Here is a 24,562-nt window from a genome sequence, read left to right on the forward strand (position 1 = left end):
TTCCTAAAATTTGCTTAGCAGCATGAATTCTTTCTCCATAATATTGATGATATTATTATTAGTATTACCACACTGTTATTGGTTGCCTGGTGAAGAGGGAAGGTATTACGCTGCAGATGTGTCGGAGATACCATCAGTAACAGTGTAGTGAGATTGTTGTGTCTAAGACCCAGTTGGGAATTTGGCTCTGTACACAACTGCAGGAGTTTCGGAATTTAGATTTACCAAGGCCTTTAACAAAGCACTAATTGCTAAACAGAGTTGATGAATTTCTGGATTCCTTTTTTTTTAAAATATATATTTTCAATAGGCTTTAGCTTTTGGTAAGCAGCTTGCCTGGGGTTTTGATATGGGTACACGTCCTTTCAATCTTGGTTTTCTGTTTCATTGGTGAAACCTTCGAGATAACCTCTACCTGTTACATTATATGATTCTAACATGTTCCCACTCCAAAAAAATATTTTGTGAAAACAAAATGACTGTTTTAGAAGGCATTCATTCAACCCTGTTTATATTTGGCACATCTTCAAATATAGCAACATTCTTGTCTCACAATGGGACCGACTAATTATAGGCCTGACTCTAGAATTTATTCTGATACTTCACTCCCACCATGTTAAGATTTGAAACTGTGTTTCAACCCATATAATAATAAAGTTGCTTCTACTCATTCTGATCTCTTCCAAAGAAAATATATACACATTGGGGGAGTGTAGAACTATTCAGGAATGGGGTGAACAGATCAGCAAAAATTAAGTTGTTAGATAGGAAATGAAGATGAGAAAGGAACGAGACACTATATCATATTACAATATCTGAATTTCCATTAAGCAAGGTGAAAAGAAAAATAGGCACTAAGGTCTTTCAAAGGTTTCACTGAGTGAGTCTTTGCATCTCATTTTGGTCATTGAGGGTCTCAATGAGAAGGGGAGGAGCATATTGGGCTGTCCCTTGGTGCTCTTCAGAATCCTGGCAAAACGAAAGGATGATAGTATCGATTGACATCTCCACAACCGCAAAGAAAAGAGTAGCAACAACATAACCTAGAGCCCAGGACACCTGCAATAAACAAATGAGGATTCACAAGTATTAACTCCGATACAATGTGAATTGTAAGAGTGGAAGTAGTCTCCTTACAAAGAAACATTTCACTATACTTCCAAATGGAAAAGGAAAGCGGGGATTAATGAGAGAAGTATGTAGCGTGTTCTGTTAGCAATGTGAGCATGCTGGTGAGTGTGATGTGCTGTCTACTGTCTTTTTCTTGATAGTTTGTAATGTGTTTTTTCTACCCCCACTGGGGGGGAGGGTGTGTGACAGCCTACTCGCAAGCTTTCTGGTTGACATCAAGACTAAAATATAAATTATCTTGTATACTTTTGAAGGGAAGGAAGAAAAGAAACACAAATGAGAAGAAATGACTAGTGAGAACTTCCAGAATAATATCTTTACTCTCACTTCTTTTTCTATGTACATTCTAATAATTCACTGGCAGAAAAAGAAGAAACAAAAATAAGAAAGCAAAGAAAATTAATCAAACTCGAACTTTGCATATAGGCATACTCTATCAAAATGGCAGGAATTACTCTTCCATTTGCAGGAGATGCCAGTATCCGTCAAATAGACCAAATCTACCAGAACAGTAATTTCACCTTATGCCAATTCTTCAATACCATAGATTATTAATGTTACAATCATCAAGCTACGAACCCTCATCCAATAGCACAGTATAAGGATTTCTTTTCTTGTTTAATCAAAACCTTTGTTTATTCCTTTTACCAAATAAATAAATAAATGAAACCTTTACAATTAATAACTCCTTATTGAGCTATAGAGAACCCTTACACTCTTTCTCTACTCACACTTCCACTTTTTGCCCCTATGGGGACTTGAAACCTCAACCTTCTATTTTAGTAGCTACAACCCATATAAATTACCGAAATATAAAATCTGAACATCACTACAAACCATCCTGTTCAACCCAATCTGATAAGAGTAGTGACTGAGCATCAAATCAAAGAGATTATCCAAAATTGTTTTCCCATGTATCGTATTTTTATTCTTTTTCCGGGTTGCTTCCCTACCTTAACTGTATTCTTTTATTATTTTTAACCAGCTATTTATCAACTAAAGATTTGTTAAACTTTGATTACTGTTCTTCAATAGTTACAGAAAACTATTTAAAGAACCATTCAAAATGCAAGAGTAAATCATGAGAACCATACCAGGACAGGAAACAGTGGGGAAGATATCTTGTTATGGGCAGATCTGTATTTGTGAGTATCCAACATGAGGAAAGCAAAAACTGCACATGAAAGGCTGACACATAACTTCCCAAGAAAGAGAATAACATCTCCAATCACATTAACCTTCCCTATTCGAAGGATGTTACTGATGATTAGTTCTGTAGCGATCTCAGAAGCTCGAAAGAAGCCTTTGCCTGTTATGGCAATCTGCAAGAGTCAGAAGCACAAGTTTAAGAAACAGAGATACATAATCATTAAGACACCAAAATATAGTTCCAACATATATCAAGTATGTACTTGCATTAAGGTATGCATAATATGGGTTTTAAACAGAGAATCTTGGAGGGGAGAGAGAGAGGAGTTCAAATTGTAGTGACTGGAAGTCATATGGCGAAACCTGTAATAACAAAAATATAGAGTCACAGAATGCAAAAATTCAATTCCCTTTGACTCTCCAGTGAATTGGATTTTATGTAGCTAGGTTTCATAAGTATCATGGCTTAGCTTGTCATGTGAAAATCCACCAGACCAGTGGATTTTTTTTCAGAAATAAAAGAAGAGTGACATTTAAAATCCAATGGTAGCATACCTTACATGATGTAACATGTTGAAAACCATTACAAGGTAATTTCTCAAAACTGGCAGTAATCATAACCATATAATATGATCTTTTATGAACATATCTTCCATGTGAGAACTAATGGCTCCTGGCATGCCTACCGTCCAAAGGGAGTTAAGGGGTTCGAACCTCGGTGGAGGCATGTGTGTGTGAGTACCAACTAGGAAAAAAAAAATAATAATATTTGGCTCCTGGCATGCCTACCACATGGAAGGCAGTGCAGTAAATTATTCATGCCTACCACATGAATGTTCCCCTTTTTTTATGCCAAGATAGCATATTCCCCTCTGTGAAAGAAAATTATTACCTAGAATATGAACTTAAAGGAAAGCATTGTGCAAACACCACCAACACATGTCCACACACTTTGCTTGATACCAATTTTTTAGTAATTACCATAATATAGGCATTGCGGTTCACAGATTTGATGGTCCACTCGAAACACTTCCGGCAACATCGAGAAGAATAAAACGCCACCCTTCCAACCAAGGATTCAGGGATGGTATTGGCAACTTTCAGTTTGCGACGAATTGCCTCAAGTATAAATCGGACGGATTCAACAAATGTTACAATTAGAGAGCCAATAGCCACAGACCCTAGGCTGTAACGCATAAGCCGCCTCATTGAAGAGAAAACTGGGAGAAATGGAATCTCAGGCTGCATTTACAACAAATATACACATTTAGTCAGAGGAAAAAAAATGCATAAGGAATTGAAATCCAAATCAACCAAGAAAAATGATCTCAAGTCCCTGCATTTGCTAATTATAGATGTTAAATCACATATATTATCTAGCAATCTGAAGAAACTTTTATTAGTGTATGGAATATAAATGTATGTACAAACCATTCAGAAACAATGTACTGAAACCCAACAAAGCTGAATGATGACATTGGATACATATAAATGACCTAATTAGTTGGAGTATTAGGTTTTCTTGATGATGAAGTTGTTGAACACGGATCCTGAAACTTTTTTTTTTTTATTTATTAAAGGCAACGGATAGGTCTGATGAAGAGTATGGCACAGGCATCATATGAAGGGAAATGACAGATTCTTAACTGTTCCAACAAGAAGATAAAGGTTACTTGGAGTTGAAATTTGGGCAAATAAAATTCACAGGGTCTGAAATTATCGTGTTTACAAATAGTGATGAATATGCAACCATAGTCTGGTTATGGGTCTCAAAATCTAACGCCTGTATCAGTTGTTAGTGAAAACTTAATAAAATGTGATTGAAGAACACGTTTTATTTAGACCAAGGAAAAAAAAAAGAACATGTTTTATTTAGTTTCTAGGTTTTATTTTTTCTTTTTGAAAAAAGTCTTTCTTTAACTGCATGTACATAATGCTAAAAGGATCAGCTAAGAGAGTAATAATTAAAGATAGTTTCATATAATAATAATAATAGCAGGGACGGGCCCATGTGAAGCCCAGTGCAGTGCCCCCACTGGAATTTTAAAATTCCTATTTTTAGCTATAAAATTTTGGATAAATATACCCCAAAACTTTTATCCTTTGCCCCCATTGATTTTTTTCTTCTCTCACTCACGTCTATGCACATTAACAATAGCCAAGAACTAAATCACCTCTTGTCTCCATCAACCTTCCCTCCCTCCATCAACCACGATTCTTTTTGAATAACTAAATAAATAATTTTCTTTCTATTCAGTTGGTTCTTTTGGCTAAGAACCTTTCTTTTTTTTTCGTTGCCAATCTTCTCTTTATGGAAGAAGTGCAAGTACGGAAAGATAAGTCATAATTAATTTATGATTAAGCCAAAAAAAGACAAACTATATCCATTAGTTTATTTTCTTATGACCTTGCCGTTGATCAGTTAGGACGGTCACACAGAGATTAAGAAATATAAATTTAACAGCGTTGGTTTTTCTCCCTGAGAATAAAACACATACACAATTTACCCTTATAAAGATGTGAAACTCAGAACCTTTCACTTTGAGAGGTAGAGGGATACCACTGAGTTACTACCCTTGGTGATATACTTAGTAGTGTTGTAACATTTTAAAATCATGAAACTAGTTGAGGACAATTGTGAATGTAATTTACGAAAATGTTACCAATCTATAATTAAGTTAAATATTATTTTAGTTGATTTTTTTTTTTTTTTTTTTTACCTCATTATTGTTTAAAATCGCCTCCACTGAAACAAATTTCTGGTCCGTCACTGAATAGTAAAGCTTGTTAACAGAAAATTTCTAATTCAAAACATCATTTATTTAGAGGGATAAGGCAATGAAGTTTAGCATTTCAGTGTTGTGGATGAGTTTGACCATGTCCACAAGTATTGACGGGTAAAATGAACATGAATCTAATGTCCATATAATTTGATGTGCACAATTTATAATATTTATGCATATGGATTAATAGATTACCGATGTTTCACCGCGAGCCCAATAGTAGGAAGCAACAGACCCTGCAATCACAGTTGAAGAGCATGCTATGAAAAACTGTGTAGCCCAATAACATCCGAACAAGTGGAAGAGAATTGCAGCTGCAATGTGAGATGTGTAGTGGACTCTAAAACCACAGCAACTATCACATCTCAGCCGTTTTGACCCAAGATCATAAGCACAGCAGTTGGACTTGCAGTCATTCTGGACGACCTGACCAGAACTAAAAAGATGTAGAGCAGCTGAAAACCAGAACATATAAAAAACTGCAAGGATAGTGTATGGTATGACTGGAAAAATTATAAGTGCTTGAACTTCTCCAATGACCTTTGCAGCAACCTGCATGCAGATATTTAACAAATCGTTACAACAAGGAAAATAATCAACTTAATGTATATATACCATCTATGTATTCATGTCACAGAAACCCAATCCAATAATAAAGGCTCTCCATTGCCAGAGTGGCCAACAATCTACAGAAATGGTATAGCAATGCATGTGTGGTAGACGTAGGAAAAACGAGTCTAGATTGATAACATTCTCCTTTTCAGGCTATTTGAGAGGATAAGATCTTCATGAAGATTTAGACACAAACTACTTTTAAGCCCTAAATGAGGACGTGGCATCCAGAAAGAGCAAATCCATCCCCCAGGTGCACTTGCATGTATCAATGCCTTTGTACATATATCTGAACTTCAGAAACCTCCATAAGTGCACATAAAATTTTTTACTTGCATCTTTGACAAGGTTCAATACAACATCAATATTCAAGGCAATTTACAAGTTGAACTGGTACGTTTTCGTTAATTTTCAGCTCCAAATATTTTCAGAGCTTAACTTGAAATTGAAGCTTAAACCTCGTCATAATTAATGCACTAAAAGATTTATGTTAAGGTTTCTTGAGAAATTTGAAAATCATTTTTTTATGTCTATTGTTTGTAAAACCATCATACTTGCCTTCAAGACAGAGGTTGCCATAAGGATTCGTCGAACAATGGCAATTGATGAGAGGATAGCAACAACCATTACAACAGTCATGAGAACAGCAACAGCGCGTAGATGGTTAAGCTCCTAAAAGATGCAAACTCAAATAAATAAATCACAGAATCATATAATAGCTTCATTAAATAAGATTATGGTCAGTGTTGGAAACCCACCCTTGCAGATACGTGATAATATGGATCATGCTCACCAATGATGGGCGAGACAACATCGTTTCCAATCCATCCAGCTAAAAGAAAGAAATAAATAAAACAATTCACAGTTATAGTTCATTTATTGCTATCCAAACATTCAAGCATAAAGCCATAAACAACAGATTGAAGTAAACAACTTCTCTTAGCATTCAAAGGGTTTACCAAAACAGTGACAGATGCACCAGAACTATTCAAGCAAGCCATTAGAATGAAACATTATACTCAAGCAATGGGTATCCTATATGTGGTTGGTGATATAGTTTAGAGTAAGGGCAGTGCAATTTCTACTTCGTAGGCTACTAATTAACAAAGTTGGGGAATCTGGGTTCACTTAAAAAATCTCTTTTATACAAGGCTATGAAGCACCAATGCAGACATGGGACGCTGGGTATGATACGATATGGACAAAGACAAGAAAAATCAAACTATTCAAAAAATTGATTTTTGCTCATTTTATCCTCATTACATGAATATAATCACTGTTTGGGGCTAAGTTGGATGGGGGTTTTGTTTTTTTCCCTAAAACTTTACATTATTTTTCTTTTTTTTCCTAGTTGACATTATTATTTTTCTATTGACCCATAATATGTTTTAAAATTGCATTAGAATCCCTTTTTAAAGAAAATAATTGCGAAACTACCCTACCGTGTCCCAAACATGTCCTTAACGTGTCCCGGCAATATCCCATCCGTGTCCAATCTAGTAAAGTATCCAAACTCCAAGACACTCCTAACCGTGCTGGACACATGATCCGGCTGTGTCCCATGCATGTCCATGTTGGACAAGCCATGGCACCCCCTAGAAGAGCATCCATGTTTCCTAGATACAAGGCCTTTAACAACCGTGGAATCGTGAACAATGCAATGTGTTGTTTATCATGAGAGATAGAGAGAACAGAGAGAACAAATGTATATATATTTTACCGACACTCTACCAAATAAGCCTATATAGGCTTATATAAGGGATACAAGCCTCCTTAATAACACAAGGGCCTTCTAATATAATGTAATTACATAATGGCCCAACATATATATATATATAACATTCTAACACTCCTCCTCAAGCTGGAGAATAAATATCAAATAATCCTAGCTTGGAACAAATAATTCTTAACCGGTTATGACCCAATGCTTTGGTAAACATATCAGCTAATTGATCTTCAGACTTCACGAATGGAGTAGAGATGCTCCCAAGCAATATCTTTTCTCGAATGAAGTGACAATCAACTTCAATATGTTTGGTCCTCTCATGAAACACAGGATTTGAGGCAATGTGAACTGCTGCTTGATTATCACAGAACAATGGAGTAGGAACTTCAACTGTCAACCCAAGTTCTTTTAGAAAATGTTGTATCCAGGTCAACTCACTAGTAGTATGAGCCATTGCCCTATACTCAGCTTCAGCACTAGATCGAGCTACCGCCGTTTGCTTTTTACTTCGCCATGTAACAAGATTGCCTCCTACAAATGTGCAGTAGCCTGTAGTAGATCTCCTATCTGAAGGAGAACCAGCCCAATCGGCATCTGTAAAACCTTCCACCCTGAGATGACCATTTGATTTATATAGTAACCCAACACCTGGAGCTTGCTTGAGATATCGGATAATCCGAAGAACAGCAATCCAATGTGGCATTCTAGGAGCTCCCATAAACTGACTTACAACACTAACTGCATATGAAATATCAGGTCGAGTGATAGTGAGATAAATTAATTTCCCAACTAGACGACGAAATCTGCCCGGATCATTAAATAGATCACCCTCATCAGACACAAGTTTTGTATTCGAATCCATAGGAGCATCAACCGGGCGACCACCCAACATACCTGTTTCTTCTAATAAATCCAACACATATTTTCGTTGTAATAAACTTATACCCTTCTTGGATCTAGCAACTTCAATACCCAAGAAATACCTAAGTTTACCCAAGTCTTTAGTGTGGAATCGATATTGCAGAAACAACTTCAACTTAGCAATGCCTTCAGAATCATCACCTGTGATCACAATATCATCTACATATACAACAAGAAAGATGAAGCCAGCTTTAGTGCGCTGGTGAAATACCGAATGGTCAATCTGACATCTGTTAAGACCAAATTTTAATGCTGCCTCAGAGAATTTTCCAAACCAAGCCCGGGGAGATTGTTTCAATCCATATAGGGCCTTTTTAAGGCGACAAACAGTGTGAAGAGACTCCCCCTGAGCAACAAACCCAGGTGGTTGCTCCATATAAACCTCTTCGACTAAGTCACCATGCAAAAAAGCATTTTTAACGTCTAACTGAAACAGAGGCCAATGTCTATTAGCAGCAAGAGAAATCAAAACACGAATAGAAGAAATCTTAGCAACAGGGGCAAACGTCTCATCATAGTCAATACCATAAGTCTGGGTATAACCTTTGGCAACAAGACGAGCTTTTAACCGCTCAACGGACCCATCTGGAAAATACTTCACAATGTAGACCCAGCGACAACCAACTGGTTTGACACCTGGAGATAAAGGAACAAGATTCCACGTGTCATTCTGATGCAAAGCAGCAATTTCATCTTGCATGGCTTTCCTCCAGCCCGAATCAGACAAAGCATCATGCACAGTCTTAGGAACAAATGTAGTAGACAATTGAGAGGAAAAACATGAGAAAGATGGCGATAAGGAATTATAAGAGACATACTGAGCAATGGGATGTTTAGTAACACAGGAGCGAGGAGCTTTACGTAGTGCAATAGGCAAGGATTCAGACACAGTGGAAGGTGTTGGATCCAAAGACTCTGAAGACGACGGAGGAGGCACGACAGCAGATGGCTTTGGTCTTCGAGTGTACGCCTGTAACGGGGCAGGCAAAGGAGATCTAGGCTGAAGAGAAAGTGAGGGAAGTGGAACCGCAGGAAGAAGCGACTCAGAAGTAATATCAAGAATTGAATCACTATCTGAAAAATATGGGACGGACTCACAAAAGGTCACATCCACGCTAATAAAGTACCGTTGAGAAACAGGACTATAACAACGATAACCTTTATGAGAACGAGAGTATCCAAGAAATACACACTTTGTGGCACGTGGGTCAAGTTTATCAAAACCAGGACCAAGATTGTGGACACAACAGACACAGCCAAAAACTCGAGGAGTAAGAGAAAACAAAGGAGAATCAGGAAATAATATAGAATGTGGAGATTTGCCATCTAATACAGATAACGGCATACGGTTAATAAGATGACAGGCAGTAAGAATAGCATCACCCCAAAACCGTTTAGGCATGCGCATATGAAACAAAAGAGCACGGGTTACTTCTAAGAGGTGTCGATTCTTACGTTCTGCAACTCCATTTTGTTGAGGAGTATAAACACATGAATTTTGATGAATAATTCCTTTATCACTAAGATAGGCATCAAAAGGGGTTGCAGAATATTCCTTAGCATTATCAGAACGTAAAATACGAATTGGACAGCCAAACTGAGTTTTGATTTCTTTTCGAAATTTTTGAAAAATTAAAAATAACTCAGAACGATCTTTCATTAAAAACAACCAAGTCAGGCGAGAATAATCATCCACAAATGTCACAAAATAATGAAATTTATTGATTGAAGAATGCTTTATTGGACCCCATACATCTGAATGAACCAAATGAAAAGGACTAGAGACACGATTATTAACCCTAGACTTGAAAGACACACGATGGTACTTACTAAGTTGACAAACCTCACATGACAAGAATTTCAAATTACTAAGACTAGGAACTTGACGCTGCAAAACTTGAAGTGACGGGTGTCCAAGACGACAGTGCCACTGGAATGGAGACAGAGAAGACTGAAGAGCCACAGGATAAGGTGCCACATCAAAGTAATATAAGCCACCAGCTTCATTCCCCGTACCAATCGTCTTCTTCATCTTGAGATCCTGAAACACACAAAAAGTAGGATAAAAGATAACAGAGCACTGAAGAGATTTACTAAGCTTACTGACAGACATTAAATTAAAGGGAAACTGAGGAACATATAAAACAGATGAGAGAGACAAGAAATCACTAAGTTGAGTTGTCCCCAAACCTGAAACCTTAGCGGAGGAACCGTTAGCAAGGGTAACTCTTTGAGAAGGAGGTACAGAATTAAAATCAGATAGAAGAGAAAAACATCCAGTCATATGATCGGATGCTCCAGTGTCTATGATCCAAGGACTGCGAGTGGAAGACAATAGACATGTGGGTGCAGTACCTGACTGGGCAAAGGTAGCCGTGGAAGATGAATTAGATGCTTGCTTATAAGACAAAAACTGAGTATACTCATCACGTGAGACAAGGACCGTATCTGATTCAGCTACATTATGAGATCCAGAAGCAACATCATTCAGAGAGGAGGAAACTTGATTTGCATAACTAGATGGTTTGCCATGAAGGTCCCAACAAAAATTCACAGTATGATTAGAAAGACCACAATGAGTACATTTTCGTGATTCCCTGCCACAGCCACGGCCACGTCCTCCCCGTGAATCACGAGCGCCACGTGTGGAGTGTCCCCCACGACCTCCACGGAAAACAGTATTTTCACCCTTTGAAACAATCAATGCTGAACGCTCACCACTCTGCCCAGTATTCAAAGTGGAGGTATCACTGACAAGTGTAGCGCACTGAAGTCTAGAAAACACATCAGCAAGAGATGGAAGTGTGGGACTGCCCATAATCTGTGAACGAAAAGACTCATAAACTGAGGACAAACCAGTAAGAAAACGAACAACATTAAAGTCCTCACGTTGTTGTTGCATACTGCGAACATCAGAAGTAATGGGCTGATACATATTCAACTCCTCACAAATGCCCATAACTTTGGAATAATACTCTTCTATACTGTGACTACCTTGTTCAAGATGAAAATACTGCTTACAAAGCTCATAAACACGAGTGATATTACCTATCCCAGAATACAGTTGCTACAATCTGTCCCATATCTCCTTTGCAGTATCCAAATAAAGTAAAGTTGTACTAATTTGGGGTTCAATACTGTTTATCATCACAGAAATGATCTGAGCATCTTCCTTTTCCCATGCATCAAAAGAAGCATCAGTTTCCTTGAGTTTCTCTTTAGTCAGATGATTACCAAGGCCTCTACCTTTGAGAAAAAATTTAACTGATTTAGCCCACAGTATATAGTTCTTCCCATTGAGTTTAACAGAAGTCATGGAAGAATGAAGACCAGAAGTGGGAGAAAACAAATCTGAAGTGGAGGCCATGTCTTACCCAGCAAAACAGAGAAGAAAATATGAAGCAGAATTGGTATTCGGGCCGAACCTGGGCAAACGGGTCGGATCCGAGAACAGTTCGGATCTGGGCAAACGGGTCGGATCCGGATAACGGGTCGGATCCGGATGAGCGGGCCAGGTCTGGACGGACGGGACGGATCGGACCTCGGATTGGATCTGGTCAAACGGGCCGAATCTGGGCTATCCCGGGTTTACGAAACCAGGGTTGGAATAACTATCCCAGGTTTAGTAAACCAGGGTTGGAATAGCCTCACTCCTGCAGCCAAACACCACCCTTCTCCTTCACAATCAGCGCCGGCGAGAACCAGAACTCTGCCACCAACAAGAAATTCCAGCACCCGAGATTCGCAATGGAAAAACAAGGCTAGTACACACCCTAGCCCTTGCAGCGGTGACGACAACCCAACAACAAAAAAAAAAAAAACAGCGATCTAACAACGGAGCGGAGAGGGATCGCGATGATGGAGCTTCTGCAACTTGCGACAGCCAAGGAAGCCTCGACCAGCAAAACAAAAGGCGTCAGATTTGAGAACGACGAACAAATCTTCAGCGAGTCAGATCTGAGAACGACGAACAAATCTTCAGCGAAGAACAGAGTTGGCTTCGATCTTGATTTTGATTTGTAGAAGAACAACCCAACCCAGATGCAATCACAACTACAACCCGCTCTGATACCATGTTGTTTATCATAAGAGATAGAGAGAATAGAGAGAACAAATGTATATATATTTTACCGACACTCTACCAAATAAGCCTATATAGGCTTATATAAGGGATACAAGCCTCCTTAATAACACAAGGGCCTACTAATATAATGTAATTACATAATGGCCCAACATATATATATATATATATAACATTCTAACACAATGCAAACCAAAGTATAGAGGATGTGAATTATTACTGTCAGAAGAATGCTTTCACGTTGAGAGAATAAGAAACGTGAGGGGCCAGTGAATTGACTGTGACAGGCTAACATCAATATGTAGATACATATTATTCACCAACTCTGACCAGAACAAGGGTAAATGTTAGACTAAATCTATAAAGAGATTTAGCCAAAAAAATTCTGGATAACATGACTGTGTCAAGGCATTCACTAACAGTGAAAGTATGATGAGAGATGTAAAAATAAAAATAATGATAATAAAAAAACATGATCGTGTTAAAAACTTCACTTGCAGTGAAACTACGAAAGAAAAAAGGGAGTAGTTAAATAACTAGAGCCACGACTTGGAAAATTACCAAGAGCTACCATTTTGATTATCTTGATTTAACCACTCACAAGAAGTGGATAATCTGGAGATTGGACCAAGTTGCTATGGAGCTATCGAGTAGGTGAAGAGAATAAATTTAACTGGAGTGTTTCGTGGTTAGTGTATAATATATGGCTATCAAATTTAGGAATTTCCCTAGGTGAGTGCTTGGCTGACTGACAACCTTAGTAAAAAAAACACTCTGCATTCGAGAATAATTCTGGGATCCAAGTGTAATTAAGAAGAAAGTGCAAATATTCTGAGCTGCAGGAAATACAGAATTGGAACGGAAAGAAAACAATGAGAAGTTAGAGATGGTATTGGTTGAGGATAAGATGAGAGTAAACCCAATTACCCAATTGAGACTACCATGCAACAAATATTAAGACTACCTACCAAGAAAAGGTGGAGTAATTCAAGTTGAAAGCGTTACAAGGACATGGTATGGCCTAAAAATAGAATGAGAAATATATGATGGAATATAAATTCACTAAATAAATGGGCCAAAATAGAGATAACTGGTGAGAAAATTTTCATGCAGCCATGTGAAATAGTAGGCACATGTAGCCAGGTGAAATGGTTATTGAGGATTTGGCAATGGCAAGCTCCATTGTCTGTTATTATTAAATGAAAATACCAAATAAAAAAAGTGTTGATTTCAAACAAATGCACGAATGTATGTTGCTTTCAGCAGAACATCACTTATGTAAGTTGTAAGTTAACTTCTCGTTGTATTTGGATTAACATTTTATATAATGAGCAATTGTCTTCTTTAATACAAGGATATATCCTGACCTTTTAAGTAGTAGAACATTGTGACTGAAATAATGAGAACATTAAAGAGGATGACTGTTATCCATGGCATTCCAGCAACAAAATGCCGAATCATCAAAAGCCATACCACTGACAGAAACAGTGGCAGGATTCCTCCACAAACAATCAATACTGGCCATGCCTTCCCAATATCAGCCACATATCTCTGCAAATAACAAACAATTAATAATTTTCAACTCTAGTGCACACAATCTGCAATTAACATATCAATGGCAAGTCCTAAATAAGTTCCACAAGGAGTAAGGTATATATGCAATTTTATAACTTGTTATAGCAAATTGAAGGAAGTTCGTAATAGACAGTAAAGAACTCCATCTGCAGACCTCTTGGCAAGAACCAATAACTGATTAGCACCTCAATGCTTGTGAAAATGGGCAAGGGTTAATATAGTATACCTATGACAAACTATGTGGATGTGAAAGATAGTTAAGGCAATTGAAAATACAAGATATAACATAAAATGGGAGCAGAATCAAAGTTGACAAGAATATAAAAGTTGTTGTAATTGTGACTAGAAAATGGGAAAGGAGAACATCAATAGAACTCATTGGGAGAAAATAGAGTTTATATAATTGGCACTTGAGCATCCCATTTAAGACTAAACGCAAAAGCATAACTTCCAAAAAAGTATGGATATATAAATTCAAGGAATGCGTAAAGGAGAGAAAACTTCAACGGCAATACTGCAAAAGATCGTCGACGGAATGAGACGATACTTGGAAGATACAGATCTTGAGATGAAATGTCGCTAGAGAGGCGACGTTAGACTATGCATAAATATCAACTTATAAAAAGAGTGCTCATTTTAAAAAGAGATGAAAAATTATTGACCTCTAAAACCAGATTAAATAAACAGAAGATTGATTGTTTACTAACTAGAAGAGTAGACCAACTTATATGGAAAGATTGTAAGATTGTTCCAGGAGAGAAGTTAACATGGCAACATCCGCTGATGGCTCTAAATGCATATATTAAAGGATAATAAAGAACAAGAAAATAGATATGAAACAGTAGAAAAATGTAGTAAAATTTAAAAGGATGCAAGTAGATTAATTTAAGAATAAGATGCTAAATATTCAACACAAGTTTAGAAGGAAACTAGAGTATATGGAATAGGATGGTTGGAAGTCTTAAAAGAATTTTAAAGTATGGAACAAAAACAGAATTTAGATATTGAAAATTTGACGTGAACATCGAAAAATAATATATTGCATAATTCATGCACATACAAGATCATTAATGTATTTTGTCTTCTCCAACCATGATTTTAATAATAGGAATTCAGGGGAGCTAAATGAGCAGAGTACTACAACATTGAGACCACTGTAGAGCAGGTCATAGACAAATGATTACTCAACCTTTAAGACCGCAGACCGAGAATTGATGGACCTGTGAATGGATTTATCTACTAGAATGTCCTCAACGACGTTGACTCCACCCATCTGCTGCCAATGCCGTAAAGACGCATTTGATGCACGAGCAATAAATTGGCAGCTCCAATAAACTGAAACAGAACAAGAAACGATTAAGAAGAAAGAATTTACAAAAACTAAGAGTTCGTGATTATTTAAATAAGAGCAATAAACTCATAAACTGGAAAAACGAAAGACAAATAATTATCAATCCATTTAAGTCTACAGCTTCTATCCCACTCTCAGACATCTTGATGTGCAACGTCTCTAATTAACTTACCATTTACACTGGGGAAGATTACAGGGTAACAAGGACCTTGAAGTTGAAGAGAGGTGTTCCTCAGTTCGGGAGTAAGGTCAGCAAAATAATCATAATTCCTATCAATCCAATCATTAGTTGAGAGATGAACATCTCCCTCTGGATAATCACACACCCAAAGTAGGGCATCTTCTGACGGTATAGGGCAATCCATCAAGCAGATACTGCGTGCATTAGAAAGCTTGAAATTGGTTTTCTTTAAACCACTCTGGTAAACCTGGTTAGGATTTAACCAGTAGGTGAGTTCCAATTCATGAAGGTCAGCATGTCTGTCGCCGCACACATTTCCTCTATAGTCCAGCCCATAGTTTAGCCTGGCAATTCAAAACACGTCTTATCATAACAATGGGAAGAAAAGAAGCAAAGGTCATATAATTATACGAAGTAAGCACACAGAAATAAATGGCCAGCCATTAAAACCTTTTGATTCATGCATCGTTAACTTACCATTCTGAATCACCAGAATCTCACGAGGCAAGTTACTCAGACGATTTTAAGATGAAAACTCAAGTGGTCAGACATTGTATCAGCAGTCAAAAACCACAACCAATAACAAGATTAAAACATTTATTGCTACTAATTCTTTCCTTTTTTTCCAGAAGATATGACAATTTATTCATATAATAGAATTCTGGAATCTTCGGCTACAAATCAACGGAATACTAGGGAATTTATTGTCAGCCTTCTTCAGGATTTGGCTTCAACCGTTTGGCAGTCCTGCTATCAAGCTTTTTATTTTATTTGGACAACTCAATCTTTCCATCTTTCTTATTTAATTGACAAAATTGAAATAGCAACATATTAGTTACTGAAAGAACAAATGCAACAAGATCTCTTTGATGAAAGAGTGGGCAATTATGAAATTATGGATAGGTAATTTTCACAAAAAGTTTGTAAAGCATGTTTGAATTCTCTGTCAACAACTGGCAAATATATTACGAACAGTGTTCAACACCTATAAAGAGAAAACTTCCTTCTATTAAAGTGCATATTTATAGTAAACCTGTCAAGATTACTCAAGAATAATTTCTGAGTGACTTCATTGTGTGAATGTTTTTAGTTTCTGTTGCCAAATTCTCACAAAACACTCAAATAAAATCATCTTCATTATCTTTTGGCAAGCCAGATGCAAACGTATCTTAGTTTTGCAAGTTCAATGAATTGTCCTGTTCTGTTGAATTAGCAAACCTTGAGAGACGCTCATCTCTTATGAGTCCGTCTCAAAAATAACCAGTGAGATGCTTCTAATCTCAGCCCAAAGGCCAACACCCTTGCCTGAAGTTTAATGACCAACCAACAGAAATTTTAAAGTAATAAAAGTATTTCAAGATGAAACTGCTGACGCAAGCAGCCTTAATATAATAAATCATCCTCACGACTTAGCCAATTATACTTACTTCTTCCAGGCTCCATAACTATATGTCTAGTAGTGAGTAACCCACAATGCTAAGAAAACCAACTACCACTTTACCTAAGTCCCTTATTTAATTAGTTCTGACTATGAACCCATTGCAGTAAGAAGAGCTACCTGTAGATCTCTGCAAAAAATCAAGTTACTTTTACCTAGGTAAAACCCATGATTTCCTGAACTAGCACAGTATATCCACTCAAAGGACCAAAAGATCAAATAATTTGGAAGAGAAAAATAAAAGGCATTATATAAGGATGAATCCAACGTGGCAATTCATCCAGTCAGTCAAGCATGGTAGGAGATCTTCAAATCAATCACAAATAAATATATCCACCAAGTGTCTGAAATTCGAGTGAACAATCAATATGTTTTGCACTTCAAATGGCAGAGAACTCGGCAGTAGTTTCAGTTGCCAAATTCTCACAAAAGGCAGTATACAAAACATTATCAGCACAGTATCACTGATGAACACTCAAATAAAAATCTTCTTTGTTATCTTTAGACAAGACAGAATGCATACGCATCTTAGTTCTTCACTTTCAATGTTTTGTCCAATCCTGTTAAATTAACAAAAACTTGTGAGATGCTCATTTCATACGAGTCCATTTCCAGAAAAACCAGTAAAATTCTTATCTCCACATAAAGGTCAACACAGTCTAATAGATCTCATAATATTGCTTGATGATTGATAACCAACCCACAAAAAAATTATTGTAATAGAAATACAAATAAGATGAAACTCCTGAAGAAAGAAGCCTTTCTAATAAATTACCATAACGGCTTAGCTAAACTATATTACTTCTTGCAGGCTTCACAACTATATGTCCAGTAATGACCGAGGAACCAACCATGCTAGGGAAACCATTCTACCTCTTATGCAGTTGTATTCAAGTCCCTTTAAATAATTAGTCCTGGATATTAAACCCATTACACTGAGGAGAGCTAACTTTAGATCTCTGCAAAGAACCAAAGTTAGTTTTACCTAGGTTACACCTTTAATTTCCTAAACCACCACCCCGTATCTGCTCAAAGGACCAATTGGGTGGAGAAGAATAAAATGCATTATATGAGGAAGAATCCAATGTAACAATTTATCCAGTCAATCAATGATTACCATAAACTATTCATATCAAGTCACGAAAACAAATATCAACTAATATGCCTGATAATTGAGCAAACAATCAATGAGTTTGAAATCCTCCAAGATGTAACTTTTTAAGCAAAGAATTAAGCACTATTATTTTGATAACAAAATTCTAATCTCCAAGCACATGACTTCAAAGATACAATCAAATACTCCCAGAAAATAAAAATGGAAGATGCTAAGTTGCTAACCACCTACTTGTCATAAGCACACGGGTAGACACACACATAGTGTCCTAGCATAAACCTTGGAGGCTACCCTTATTCAACATCTTACACTACCATGAGGGGGTTACTTCAACAAAATCAACTAAAAAGACATAAAATCACATGAAGCCTCATTACGAGTACACCTGAACATTTTTCACTGGAAAAATAGGTTATTCTAATTAAAGCAGACAGAACCCAATTGACAAAAAGCAAATCTATCTTTCTTAGGATGAGAGTGATCGATTAGAATAAAAAGCAGAAAATCAGATGAGATGATGTGAGGGTACTTTTTGTACTTTTACCTCAATGGGTTTCCTTGGTTGAATCCAAAGCTGGAGTTGACAATCATTGCGACCCAGAAGGCAATGAAGATGACAAGAAAAACAACGTCTCTGCATTTTCTGTTGTGCCTTATGATTCCACCCATTTGAGCATTTCCATCGCTTGAAGGGTACCTCCCTATCACTGCCCCCAAAGGACCCCTCATTTCTCCCCTGTATTTCTTCTACCTCCCGCAGCAAGTGAGAGAAGGGGGAAGTTTTTAGAGAGAGGACCTTTTAGATAGTAGAGAGAGAGTAAAGCAAGGGTGTGTGAACTGTGAAGGAAGGACTGGGGGTTTAGGGAATATTTCTTCTTTAGGATTAGATTAATATTTTGTTAATTCTTTTTTTCCAAAGTTAAATTTTGTATTAAGACAAAGATACAGTTGGATATCAATATCTTTAAGGTGAGAATCTGAAGTCCACATCGCTTTGCTTATGTTGTGTTGGCTCCCCTTAAGCCGTCAGGGCTATGCCAAAAAAAATATGATAAATTTCACAAAGAGCCCTCCACATTTTATAATCCCATTTATCTCTCTTGAATTTTTAATCTTTGTTAGGAATTATTTTCAGTATAATATTTTACCTCTCTTATATATTAAATGACATTATGATAGTAAATATTTTATAAGCAAAATGGTAAAAAAGTAACTAATAGAGAAAGCAAGTGGAATTATAAAACATAAAAGGATTGCGTGCAATGATGATAAATCTAGGAAGATAAGTAAAATTTATCCAATAAAATGAAAAAGATTGACAAGAGTCCACTATTTATTAAAGATACACACACAAAGGAAAAAAATAATAATGGTAAAGTGTATAAAATCCCCTAAACTATATTTAAATTTGCAAATAATCCCCTTAAATTATATTTTGTGCGTAAAACCCCTTAACTATCTCTTTTTGTTGCAGCAACCCAAGGACTATACTATATTTCATTAAATGACCATAATGCCCCTTCTTATTGAATTACATTTAATATATATTTTTTTTTATCTAAATAAATTATGAAAAAATTCATACTAATTTGATGAGATATTTTCCATTAAATTTGCATAAATTTACCTTTAATTTTTTTAATTATTTATTTAAATACAAAAATTAGTATAATTTTTTTAAAAAAATTAATTTTTATTTTTATTTTTAATGAATATATTACATGAAAAGAAGGTATTTTTTTTCAAAAGTATTTTATTAAATTTTCATCAATATATTGTATGAAAAAAATGATATTTTTTTAAGATAAAAAAGTTTAAATTGGTTGTATTACATTTTATTATAAATAATAAAATTTTAATAATAAGTTAATAAAATTAGAAAATGGTAGTTACAAACCTATTTTTCTTTTCTTTTTTTCATTTTTAAGATAAATTGATACTAAAAATATTTCTAAGGTAAATAGTATAATTAATATTTACATAAGAGAAAATATAATAAAGATAATTTAATAAGAATGAAAATTTGAATGAAAAGGGTAAAATAGTCTTTGTGATGGATTTGTCTTTAATTGTAACAATTTCATAGTTTAAGGGGGTCAGGAGTTATTTGTAAAATGGTAATAGTTTAAGGGGTTTTTTTTGTACTTAACCCAAATAATAATAATAATTCTATGTATGCACAAGCTTTTAGTAATTTTTCGTTTTCGGTTTCTAGTTTCTTGTAAATTACTACTACAATTTACCATATAATTTATTTGTCTTTTTCTGTCGGTTGTAGAATGTAGATGGATAGTTAAAATATTAATCTCCAACTACATTGATAACTATAATTAGTAGGGTGACTTATAAATACCATCCAAAATATAAGACAGATGAATTATTTATCACAATCATTAATAAAAGTATCGTGCAAGCAAAGGGAAAATACAGCCATGGTCAATTCCCTAAGTTGTTTTTCACACAATATAATAAATCTATCATGAGAGCTAATTTTTATTAGGAAAAATTGAAATAGGTGAAGAAAAGAAAAGTTGAACACAAGAACCAAATTTTTTTAAGAAAAAAAAACTGAGTGCAATATTGCTCATTCTTGTAGCTAAAATAAATCTCAGGAGAACAAGGTGTAATATTGGTCAATGTAGTTGACCCGTTATTAACTGATAGGATTGAGCTTGCCTTTTTTCTTTTTTCTTTTATATTTTTATAATTAAGTTTGTAAGCTTGATTCTGATTTTATCATCGGGACAATATTTTGACAAGTACGTGGTAATTTAAATATCAAAGGGATACCAGTACCAATACTATATTGTTTAATTAAGTTATTTAGGATCATTTGGCATGAGCTTTGTTTTAGGCGTTTTATTTTTTTGATAAAACAGAAACAGTGTTAGGGATGTCAATTTTACCGCCCGTCGGGGCCCCGCCGCGTCCCGCCCCATTAATAACGGATATGGGAACACTTTTTATACCGTTGACGCGAATACAAATTTTGTACCCGTCGAGAGTCATGGGACGAGTAAAGGTTCAGTATACATATCCTAGGGACCCCGCCCCGCCCCACCCCCGCATATAACTATATATATATATATATATATTAATAAGTTATTTTAGCGGCTTACCCAATTACCCATCTCTTACAATCATAATTTGGGATGTAAACTTGGTATTAAATTTGCTTTTGTTTTAATTATGGTAGAAGTTGGAGCCTAAAACTTCTTGTGATTTGGTTGTATTAAACTTTAATTTTTGTTTATTATGTTCTCTGAATTATGTTATGTGCATGTTATTTTTTTTATTGTTGTTGGGATACATAATTTTATTTATGTTGTGTCATTCCTAGACTTTGCACATTTAAATAGTATGAGTTTAAGTTCCAAAAAGTGGGAGAAAAAAATTTGTTAGTGGGGCAGGCACGGGGGTTCCTAACGAGGCGGGGCTGGACATGAAAATCCAACCTATTGCGGTTCTCGGGGCAGGCATGGACTTGACAAAAATTAAAAGGGGCGGGGTGGGGCGCGATTTAGGGAAGCCCGCTCCAAACCCGCCCCGTTACCATCCCTAAACAGTGTTGTTACTACAGGGGTGTTTTGGAAAAAATTCGAAAACGCGTTTGGGAATGATGTTTTGCCGTGGAAATAGGAAAATGCACAGTTATTATTTTTTGTCATGAACAGTTGTGAAAACAAGAAAAAATATGTTTTTGGTGTTTTGATTTTGGACCACTGTTCAAGAAAACAACAAATAAACACAATAATCCGTTGTTATCATTTAATAAATTTTGATCTTATATTAATAATTATATTATGTTATTATTGTTTTAAAAAGTGTTACATTTTAATGTTCAAAACTTGTTAAAAATGTGTTACAAAATAACTGCATAGTCGAATTATTTAAGAAGTATTAGATACAGTCTTAGAAAATTTAAAATATATTGTAAGATTATGAATACATTTAAGAAGTATCGGACATATATTCAGGAGAATTTAAGGAGTATCAATATTAAACGCTTATTCAGTATGAATACGTCGCTCTCGTAAAAATATTAGTGCTTCCTAAGTCAGAATACATATCAATAGATTAAATTGAATTCAAGTACAATCACTAAGAGGTGTTTTCTTCACTGTTTTAACAACATTCTAGGCTTAATTATAAAAGAAAATGAGATTATTTATATATATATTTTTATTGACAAAAAATACATATAATTCGTACATTCCCCTTGTGACTTTAAAACGCATAATAGATACTACTAAGAAAAAAAATGATGACCACGATGATAAGAGGAGGAGGAGGAGATTTTGGGTTCCAAAATTGTTGACAAATCTATGATTGAATCTCCCTCTAAATACATAAAAGTTGGTGTGTGAGAGTCTTATTTTAAAATGTAATATCTTTCATGTCGTAAAATTCATGTGACATAATGTTATAAATTTAAATTCACGAGTAAGATAACCACTTCAAGTCTCTCATAACACGATGTTATTTTATTATATATGAAGATGCAAGAATTCATTTCTTCTTTCTCTCTCTATAATTCTTACCCTTCAATAGAACGCAGAAAAATTCTCCCTATTTTCCACCTGTAATGGTCTATTTGTAGGCCATTACCATTATTGTTGTTAACTGATTACATTGGGCCTATATTCAAAAGTTTTCTTCCTTCTGGGCTTGATCTTCCTCGGTGGATTCCCCAAGTTCGGCCCATTCCGGGGCACTTTGGCATGGATCCTACTTCAATTGTTCGACCCGATCCCGTTCCAACGAACTGTATCCGGCCAATGCCACTTGCTGCATCCTCAACTGCCACCATAATTACCCCTTATTGATTAGGGGGTAATTATTAGAGGCTGCTAATGATAACCTGACGGCTCGAGAAGATCGTGTGGGAGAATGGACGGTTAGATTTAGGGGTCGGCGTTTCGAGATTCAAAAAAACTCATCGCTTTTCTGACTCCTCGGCCCTTGGGCTCACCTTGTCTTTATAAGCTTCATAGATGTTCCATCAATCCTCTTTACCGTCTCCATCTCACTTTCTGTTGTTCAAATCCTCTCCGGCGATCTCTTGCAAAAGATCCTCCTTCCGGTGACCTTGCAGTACTTTCTGTCGTTTTCACTCTCTAAGGTTAGTTTCATTTGCATTTTTCTTTTGGAAGACTTCTTTCTCCTCCTCGGAATCTTCATTCATTCTCACCATGACAGTAGATCTAGACGTTCTTCGCATGAAACTTCACCTCCCTGACGATGTAGAAATTAAAAACTGCCCCCAAGAGGTGAATATTATAACCGGTGCTGGCCTTCTTTTCGGCAAGGTCCTGTTTTCACTCCTCCATCTTAATCTCCTTAGGTTTCCTTTGCATCATTTCTTTTGCTATGTTTTCAACAAGCTAAATATTTCCCCTTTGCAAGTAAACCCCAATTTCTTTAGGATTTTGTCTGTTATGCTACTCCTGATTCGTGATAGAGGTCTGGATCTGGACCTCGTAGATCTTCTCCTCTGTTACAAGGTCAGCAAGATCAGAACTGATGAACCGTTTTACCACTTTTTCCCCATTGAGAAGAGGTCCATCTGCACGGATAAAATCAAATCCGAGAAGGGCTGGAGGAAAAATATAATTGGGGTTAGGGGAGCCTGGTTCTCTCCAGCTGCGGAGGATTTCCCTATCCCGAGTACTTTTGGAGAGTGCTCTGTCTCTTTTTACAAGAAATATAAAAACCATAAGAGTGACTGTCCTTGCGAGATTTGTATTCCTCGCTTTTGTACTTTCTTGTGCCATTCCTTAGGCATTCCTTGTGATGATTTGAGCTACGGTGTGTGCAGGGATAGGGATAACTACCTGAAGCGGTACGTTCTGACCAACATTCCCTCCTGCTTGGACCTCCTCACCTCAGACAATCTCCTCGATATCTCAGTCCTCGGCAAGACAATGAGCCAACTCCAGATCCCTTCCTTCGGCAGGAAGAAAACTGCCCCCAGGCCTGCTATCACCCCTGCATCAAATTCCTCGCTGGCTTCAGCATCTTCTTCTGCTACCCTTTCTGATACCATTCCTTCCACCGATCCATCCATGACGGCTACTGACCCGGTCGCTAACACAGCAACTGCCAGTCCGAACGTTACCCCTTCTGTCAATAATCCTCCTGGTTATACCACTGCTTCCGCACGGGAAAAGGCCAGAGGAAAGAGGCACCAAGCTGATAGTGCCCTCTGCATCGATGACGTTCCTTTGTCTCAGAGGGTTAGGCCCTCTGGGCCGAATGTGGTACCCCTAGCGAGACCTCCTCAGACTAGGCCCCCTACCCCTTCTAGGCATGCCTTCGCTTCAGGAACGGCACCATGGAACCCTCGCTTCATTCGAACAGACGGATCGTCTGTTAAACCGACCAAGACCATGTTCAAAGATGGTCAGACCGCAATGGCTTACTACAGGAGCATGTGGACTCCCAAGGACATTGAGGTAGCAAAAGGTCTGTCTCAGAGGGAAGTGTTTAGCCGATTTCCC

General features: G+C 36.6%; 1 protein-coding gene across 1 annotated transcript; it reads right to left on the reverse strand.

Moving 5' to 3' along the window:
- Nucleotides 1–616: 616 nt before the first annotated feature.
- Nucleotides 617–18,909, reverse strand: LOC132308539 (choline transporter protein 1). Its single transcript, XM_059806644.1, has 10 exons — nt 18,607–18,909; nt 15,502–15,854; nt 15,168–15,313; nt 13,771–13,954; nt 6,434–6,507; nt 6,234–6,347; nt 5,259–5,615; nt 3,262–3,522; nt 2,226–2,453; nt 617–1,059 (listed from the first exon to the last, which is right to left on the reverse strand). The coding sequence occupies exons 1-10, from the start codon at nt 18,789–18,791 to the stop codon at nt 874–876; spliced, it is 2,088 nt and encodes a 695-aa protein (XP_059662627.1). The 5' UTR covers nt 18,792–18,909; the 3' UTR covers nt 617–873.
- Nucleotides 18,910–24,562: the final 5,653 nt, after the last annotated feature.

Source organism: Cornus florida, unplaced genomic scaffold, assembly GCF_030987335.1.
Source record: "Cornus florida cultivar Cherokee Brave unplaced genomic scaffold, ASM3098733v1 CherokeeBrave_3.0.0_Hap2_Chr05, whole genome shotgun sequence".
Lineage (NCBI taxonomy): Eukaryota > Viridiplantae > Streptophyta > Magnoliopsida > Cornales > Cornaceae > Cornus > Cornus florida.